Here is an 8879-nt window from a genome sequence, read left to right on the forward strand (position 1 = left end):
TTAATTTTTATTTTTTATTTTTAAAGCTCTATTTACTTAATTGAAAGAGCTATGGAGAGAGGGGTACACAGAGAGATCTTCTACTGCTGGTTTGCTGTACAAATTATTGCAATAGCCAGGCCAAAACTAGGCTCAAACCAGGTGCCAAAAACCTCATCCAGGTCTCCCTCATGGGTGCAGAGATCCAACACTTGGGCCATCTTCTGATGCCTTTCCCAGGCCATTAGCAAGGAAATGGATCAGAAATGGAGCAGCTGGGACTCAAACCAACACCCATATAAATTGCCAGTTTAGGCGATGGCTCTACCTACTATGTTACAATGCTGACCCACAAATCTTAAAAAGCAAATAAAAATTCAGAGCCTGGCGCAGTAGTCTAGCAGCTAAAGTCCTTGTCTTGAACATGCCAGGATCCCATTTGAGTGCCGGCTCTAATCTCAGCAGTCCCACTTCCCATTCAGCTCCCTGCATTTGGCCTGGGAAAGGCCCAAAGCCTTGGGACCCTGCACCCACATGAGAGACTCAGAAGAAGCTCCTGGCTCCTGGCTTTGGATCGGCTCAGAACTGGCCATTGCGGTCACTTGGGGAGTGAATCATTGGACAGAAGATCTTCCTCTCTGTCTCTCCTCCTCTCTGTATATCTGACTTTGTAATTAAAAAGACAAATAAATAAATCTTTTTTAAAAAGTAAATAAAAATCCAATGGTATTTAGATTGCAGAGTTGTGCAATAATAACCACAATCAATTCCAGAATATTGTCATTACCCCAAAAGCAACTGAACATGTATCGCATAATAATCCCTCATTTCCTCCCAGCCCTGTGCAATCACTAACCTACTGTTTGTTTCTATAGATGTTACTATACTAAGTACGTAAATGGAACCAGATAATAGGTGGTCTTTTACGATTGATTTATTTCAATAGCATAAAGTTGCTTTTTGAAGATTATTTCTCTTTCATTTTTTAAAAATTTTTACTGGAAAGGAAGATATACAGAGAGAAACAGAGACAGAGAGGAAGATCTTCCGCCCAATGACTCACTTCCCGAGTGCCCGCAATAGCTGGAACTGAGCCAATCTGAAGCCAGGAGCCAGGAGCTCTTCTAGGTCTCCCACATGGGTGCAGCGTCCCAAGGCTTTGGGCCCGTTCTCAACTGCTTTCCCAGGCCACAAGCAGGGAGCTGGATGGGAAGCAAGGTCACCGGGATTAGAACCGGCAACGATATGAGATCCTAGTGCTTGCAAGGTGAGGACTTTAACGACTACACTATAGTGCCGGTCCCAATTTCTTTTCTTTTTTTAAAAGATTTATTTTATTATTATTATTGAAAAGGCAAATATACAGAGAGGAGGAGAGACAGAGAGGAAGATCTTCTGTCCAATGATTCACTCCCCAAGCTGTTGCAGTGGTTGGAGCTGAGCCAATCCAAAGCCAGGAGCCAGGAGCCTCTTCCACATCTCCCACACGGGTGCAGGGTCCCAAGGCTTTGGGCCGTCCTCGACTTCTTTCCCAGGCCATAAGCAGGGAGCTGGATGGGAAGTGGGGCTGGGGACACAGATCGGTGCCCAAATGGGATCCCTGTGCATGCAAAGCGAGGACTTTAGCCACTAGGCCACCACATCAGGCCCCAGATTATTCATTTCTTGGAAAGTAAATGTTATAGGGCCAGGCATGGTAGCCTAGCGGCTAAAAGTCCTTGCCTTGAATGTGCCGAGATTCCATATGGGCTCCGCTTTCCTCTCTGTCTCTCCTCCTGTCTGTATATCTGAGGATTTGGGCCGTCCTTGACTGTTTTTCCAAGCTATAAGTAGAGAGCTAGATGAGAAGCAGGGACGCCAGGACATGAACCAGCACCCTATGGGATCCTGTTATGTGCAAAGCGAGGACTTCAGCTGCTAGGCTACTGTGCCAGGCCTTTCATTTTTTTTTTTTTTAATATTACTGAATATCTGGGCCCAGCGCAGTGGTGCAATGGTTAAGGTCCTTGCCTTGCATGCCTGGGATCCCATATGGGCGCCGGTTCTAATCCCAGCAGCCCCGCTTCCCTTCCAGCTCCCTGCCTGTGGCCCGGGAAGGCAGTCGAGGACCGCCCAAAGCTTTGGGACCCTGCACCCACGTGGGAGACCTGGAAGAGTCTCCTGGCTTCAGATCGGCATAGCGTTGGCCGTTACGCTCACTTGGGAAGTGAATCATTGGACGGAAGATCTTCCTCTCTGTCTCTCCTCTCTGTATATCCGCCTTTCCAATAAAAAAATAATAAATAAAAAAATAAATCTTTAATATTACTGAATATCTTACTAGATTAGTGTACATTGTATTTTATTTATCTATTCACAAGTTATGGATACTTGGGTTACCTGGGCTACTATGAACATTTGTATGTAGATTTTTTGTGTGGATATGTTTTCATTTTTCTTGAACAGAATTCCTGAATCAGTGTTTAATCTTTAGGAAATGTCAAACTGTTTTCCTAAATCAGCTATACCAGTTTGCATACCCAGTAGTAGTGTCTGATATCTCCCATAAATTCACACTGCCACCTTTTTGATGACAGCCATTCTAACAGCTATGATACTGAGTGTCTTTCCACAGCCATTTGTGGATCTTTTGATGAAATATTTCCTTAGATTTTTTTTTTTTTTTTTTTTGCCTAGTTACTTCGTTCTGGTCTCCCTCTTAGCCAACCCTTTCAGAAAGTTAGTCTAGCAGCTAGTGTTTTGTTGCAGCAAGTAAAGCCACTGCTTGTGATGCTGATGCTGGCATCCCATACGGGCACCTGTTTGAGCCCCAGCCGCTCCACTTCCCAACCTTCTCCCTGCTTACAGCCTGGAAAACCAGTGGAGGATGGGCCAATTCTTTGGGTCCCAGCACCGATGTGGGAGACCTGGAAGAAGCTATTGGCTCTTGGCTTTGGATCAGCTCAGATCCAACTGTTGTGGCCACTGGGGAATGAAACAGAACATGGAAGCCCTCTCTCTCCTTTGTTCTAACTATGCCTTTTAAATAAAAATACAATAAATCCTAAAAAAGAAAAAGACAGTTAATGTATACACATTATCTATATTTCTTAGTCTTCTTTCACTTATCGACTCATTCCAGTATTACCTTGGCCCCCTATGCCTCTGGTATGGCTTGTCAAAATTATCAGCCACCTGTTCACTAACAAATTCAATAGCTACTCTAGTCCTTATCGCCTAGCATATAATTTAGGGTTTGCACACTTGAATTTTCATTCTAATTGACCTCTTATTCTATTCTATCTTTACCTTGTACTATTTACTATTTCTTGTCTACATTTCTGTTTTACTGAACATTTTTTACAGTCTGAGAAGCGTAAGGCAATAATGAAAGAGGATATCCAGAGAACTGCAGTAACACTGTCAGCTTAGCTGAGGACATGCAAGACAACTAAGGAGAGGAAGGACTGAGTTGTGAAACAAGCAGAGCCTAAATAGATAGTAGGTACTAGAAAAAAGAATTAAAAATTTGTTTTTCAGTGGGTCATACATAGCTATTAAGGTTATTTATGGAATAAATCCTTAGGGACCAGTGTTGTGGCCTAGTGAATTAAGCCACGACCTGCGATGTTGGCAACCCATTCATGTCAGGCATACCCCACATGGGTCCTGGTTCATGTCTGGCAGCTTCACTTCAAATCCAGCTCCCTGTTAATGACCTGGGAAGGCAGTAGAAGATAGTCCAAGTGCTTAGGCCTCTGCCACCCACACGGGAGACCTGGAAGAAGTTCCTGGTTTGGCCTAGTCCAGTCCTAGTCATTGTGGCTATTTGAGGAGTAAATCAGCAGATGGAAGATCTATGTCTCTCCCTCTCTTTCTCTGTAACTCTGCCTTTCAAATAAATAAACATCTTAAAAATAAATAAACACTTAGCACTAGATATGAACTATTAGAAAAATGTCCTGGCAGTAAGCATAAATTTAACTGGAGGTAAAAGAGCAGGGAGTAGGAACATAATGAGAGGCAGAGAGATCACAAGGCATGTTCATCATAGTAGTAAAGACAGTGGGTAATGAGGGCATAAATTAAGCTAGCAGTGCTCAAAGTAGAAGGGAGTGATTAATGAAAAGACAGTACCACTAAAATTGAACCATCTCAGTTATTGCTGGTAACAGAGATAACAGCTGCCCCATTCAAGAGATGTGAGGCCCAGAAGTTCACAGTTGTATTAAATTTCTCTGGATGTAAACTAGATAGAAATGTAGTAAACATACACACACAGAGAAAATCCTTTCTCCCTGTCAAAATTACAAGTGGATATAATGCTGCTTTCTACTTTCTCCTCTGAGGAAATACTTGTGGCACTCTGGTAACTCAAGCTGCCCAAAAAGCAAAGATCTAGTTAGACCCACCAGTCAGTCTGACTTTCCTCACTGCCTCCAACCTCCCCCATCAATCTTCAATGTGCTAACATCAAGAACAACTTTACACAAGATACGTGAAAAAGGCAAATTATCCCAAGTTAAATGCAGCCCCCTACACCTTTTTTCCCCAAAGGAAATGGCTGTTGATGCTATGAGGAGTTAAATTATAATAACACATGCCAGGGAGATGATGTCAGAGAAGGGGTGGTTAGGCCCTTTACAAGTATGAAATTCCTTTAGTCCCAAACATTTCCTCTTTCAATCTCACCTATATTCAAATCCCTCTGCTGAGGTGACTCCTTCAGATATTGAAGAAACAGTGCTGACACCTTAACACTGATCTTTTGACTTCAGCCTTGTCTCCAATGAGTCATTGAATATCACTACATTAAGTTATCTCACAGAATCCCCTTTTTGGAATCCACATTGTCCCCTGATGTAACTGTGCTAATTCCAAAGAAACGAATGAGCATGTAACACGGCATCGTGAGAAGGGATCTGCCTTTGTTGGGCATTATACATTTGTTGACTGTGTTCCTGTGTATACCACCAGCCAAAACAAAGAGTAAGAAAACTATGATGGTCAGAAGTTTCTCAAAAACAATTCTCTTGATAAGTGAAATGTGCGAGTACATTTCAAAATAAAACAATCCTACTTTAAAAATCAATTAAAAGTAACACACTTGAAAATAAGCATATCATAGTGATGGTGAACAGTTTTTCAAATTAAGGACATTAGCTAATATTTTTTTTATCCATAAAACAGAGGTGATGACTACAGTCAAAAGTAAATCATGTTGTTATCTGCGCTCTAGACAAAGAAAGCAAGAGAAATTTATAATTCGTGTTTTTAAGAAGTTTAGGGGCCGGCATTGTGGCTCAACAGGCCAGCATTCCATATGAATGCCAGTTCATGTCCTAGCTGCTCTACTCCCCATCCAGCTACCTGCTTATGGCCTGGGAAAGCAGCAGAAGATGGTCCAAGCCCTTGTGAACATGCACCTGTGTGGGAGTCCCAGAACAAGTTCCTGGCTCCTGGCTTTAGGCTAGCCTACTTCTGGCCTTTGTGGCCATTTGGGGAGTGAACCACTGGATGGAAGATCATTCTGTCTCTCCTTCTCTCTCTAAATTTGCCTTTCCAAGAAAAAGTAATCAATCAATAAATACTTAAAAAATAAAAAGATTTAAAAAAGGCATTCTGGACAGCTCTAAGAACTTTATTACACAGATTTGTCCTACCTGAGAAGCTGATAACCTAACAGAAATGGCAAATAAGCCAATGTCAAAATTGAGATTCTGTCCTAAAAAAGTCTGGAAAGGTACATATACCAAACTGCTCCCAGAGTTTTTTTTTTTTTTCTTTTTTTGAGAGTAGGCATGACTAACAAAGGTAAGTCTATGTTATATATTTCAGGATGCCTAGTTTTTAAAAAAAAGTGAATATGTCTTAAGTTTATTACCAGAAAAATTAAAATTCTTTTAAAAATTTAACTTTGGGTATTAAAATATACAAATGCCATGAGCACATGCATGCAAAACACCCTCCCCCAGGGAAACAAAGGTACTAAACACTTCATGTCAGCAACAAAATAAACAGCATTGCAGGAACACTTCAGCTAAACACATGTCAAAGTTCCCAAGCACCTAGTCACTCACACACACAGTCTCCCAGGAAAGCACACACATTGAATCACACACACTGAATCCCAGCTACCATCACAATGACCTAAAAACCCTAACAATTCCTGACAGGTACATCAGAATCAGTTATGTTTTCTGAATCACTTCCCAAATGTCACACAGTGTCAGGAAGGGTTCTGAGATTTGAACCCAAGCTTGTAACCTATCTTCTTGTCTCCTAGACTATATCAGATTTAGGAGCTGGTTAAATGCTTCCTATATTGCAAAGACAGAAAGGGAGTCAAAAGCTGAGAGAAGAGTTTTAGAAGCATTCAAATATATAAAATCGCCATTAGAAAAAAATAATTTAGAAAACCCAATTTTATTTTAACGGGTTAAGGATAACCTCGAAAACTTGGAGGGAAAAAAAATTCAAGAAGGAAACTTTTCTAAAGTATAAAGATTTATAGACACAGCCATTAAAGTTATAGATTTATATAGACAGATGAAAACATTCCCCTTTCAGATATCTATATATGTAAATAAAGTATTATATGTGCATGTGTATATATATATACACACACACACATTTGATAGGGGCACATGAACATACATATATACACCGATAATCAAGTTTGTACAGACCCATATTTATTAAGGATATAAGCAGGACGAACAACAAACATACACTCACAAACTAAGTGCCCTGGGTCTAAACAGCCATCCACTGCCTTGACCAGCCACTGTGCTTAGATCGACCTGAAGTAAGTAGTCTCTTTAGGTTAGTAAGAGAGTTGCAGGAATCTTCCCTACTTTCCAACATTCCTTTAAATGGGCAAGAGATTCCTAAATGTTTATGGCACTTTTTTTTTTGTCTTTCAAGAACAGCTACAATGCTGAGAGAGAGGCTAACGGGGGTCCTCCTGCTGCAGCACCATGCACCCTGGGATGCCAAGGCACTGCCAAGGAAACTCCGAGGTGGACGTGGGCAAAACTGTCCATCCCTCCCAGCCTGCCCATGTGCATAGCAGCACAGCTGACTAGCAGCCATGGATTAATCATAAGACTCCAAGAGCCCCGCTGAGCCTGGCTATCTGCAGAGCCTCCAGGATCAGCTCAAGAATAAGACGGGAGAGAGCCCAAGACCTTTCTGCTGTAATCCCAAGGTATGTGTCTCGGAAGGCGGCTCCTCTACAGGCTAGATGGTGTAGGGGCTCCAGTTTTGGAGAGCGTGCCCGACTGGGTGAGCTTTTGTGATTTCACTCACCAATCTGTGATCTCAGCTATCTGATAATGCTGGTGCTGGGGGAGGGTGGAGTGGAGGGGAATGGTATACTAATAAAAAAAATTTAAACAAACAAAAAAACCTTGTGTGAGGGAGGTGTGGAATGGGGACAGGGTCAGAGATGACAAATTATTCCTCTGGAGATGAGGACATCATCAGCAGAAAAGTCCAACAACTAACTTCATCTCACAAGGAAACAAACTTGCAAACTACACTTGTTTTTCATCCTCATCTCTTCTCAGGCCTCACAAACCCAGGGTAAACTCCAGTCAGTCCAGAACCAGGTGAGAAAAGGCACCACAAGAAGTGGGGCAGGAGGGAGAGGCACTGAGACAGAGTGAGAATCCGGTTCTTTTCTTGGAGCAGAACGGTAAGACCAAGGGCACTCCCAGATCCCCAGGAAAGGAAGTAGCCAGAGTCCAAAAAAGCGCTTTTCCCTACCTTCTTGTTGTTCTTGTTATAGCCAAAAGTCGAAATCCCAGGCCTAGCAGTCACTGATAGCAGCATTTTCTCTTTAATGTTAGAGAGCTGAGACAGAGAAGAGGGAGAAGGCGAGGGAGGGGTGGGGGGGCCCCCGGGGAGAGGGAAAGAGGGAGGGAGGGAAGGAAGGAGGGAGGGAGGGGGAGGAGGAAGGGGGAGGAGAAAGGGGGAGAAAAGAGCAGGAGGGAGAGATGGGGGTGGAGGGGCACGCCTGCGGGTGGAGAATGAGCTAGGGCTGCTTCTCTACGTCACTGGGAGAAGTTAACCTAGAGTCTCAATGAGGTACTTCCACTGGGTCCTAATGCCCACGATGTTATTTTATTTTTTAATTTAATTTTTTTTTTTTTTTGCATTTCTTTTCCACAGGCTCAGTATTTAACACTATGAAGCAGCCTTCTTCCTTGGAACCCCTTTCAAATTCATTTCCTTTCCTCTATGAACAAGTTCTCACTCTCTTGAAATGACAGGGAAATCTCCTCCCCCTCAATCTCTCAGAGAAGATTTTTAGCTTGATTCTAAAGAGGCTCCTGAGACAGTGCCCTAGAGTTGCAGGAGACACTGTGTGGAGCCAGGGTGCCCGAGAGGAGCCCTGGGCCCCCCTACTCCAGGCTTACGGCAGTCTGAAAGCATCATGAAAGCACTCACAGGAACACACCCAGGAGCACAGACAAGCAAGCCAGAGTCAGCAGCGTGGGAAAGAACCAGTGTCATAGCTTCACAGCTACTTCCCTGGGGCCACACAGAGGGGTGAATGTCCCCCACTGGACGTCAGCTACCCTGGGAAGGAGTTGACACTTCACAGGGCATCACAATCTAGACGACTACCACGCTGTGAAGGTGGCACCTGCTTGTCCCTTCAACAACCGAGAACTGCCTCACTTGACTATCCCACCATTTCCCTGATGTTTAAGATCCATGAAGCTGACACAGTGCCCATAACTCACCAAACCTGGATTCTGTATCCACAGTGAAGTTCACAGAGCTGAGATATCTGCTTCAAGTTGTCTCTGAACTGCCAAAAACAAAAAAAGTATGTAACTATTTAAAAAGCAAATGCTTCACACTGAAGAAAATGATACCATTTCTTAGCAAAGTTCCCATAACACTCACCT

At 43.0% G+C, this 8879-nt stretch overlaps 1 protein-coding gene across 2 annotated transcripts in view; it reads right to left on the reverse strand.

The window, feature by feature from the left end:
• Positions 1-7806, reverse strand: part of RBMS2 (RNA binding motif single stranded interacting protein 2) — a 55927-nt gene extending 48121 nt beyond the window's left edge. For both annotated transcript variants that reach the window (XM_040983524.1, XM_040983521.1), the window contains exon 1: positions 7729-7806. In XM_040983524.1, coding sequence (XP_040839458.1) covers positions 7729-7794 — 66 coding nt within the window. In that variant the 5' untranslated portion in view covers positions 7795-7806. The remainder of the gene's footprint in view (positions 1-7728) is intronic.
• Positions 7807-8879: the final 1073 nt, after the last annotated feature.

Source organism: Ochotona curzoniae, unplaced genomic scaffold, assembly GCF_017591425.1.
Source record: "Ochotona curzoniae isolate NIBS_2020 unplaced genomic scaffold, NIBS_Ocur_1.0 contig_1014, whole genome shotgun sequence".
Lineage (NCBI taxonomy): Eukaryota > Metazoa > Chordata > Mammalia > Lagomorpha > Ochotonidae > Ochotona > Ochotona curzoniae.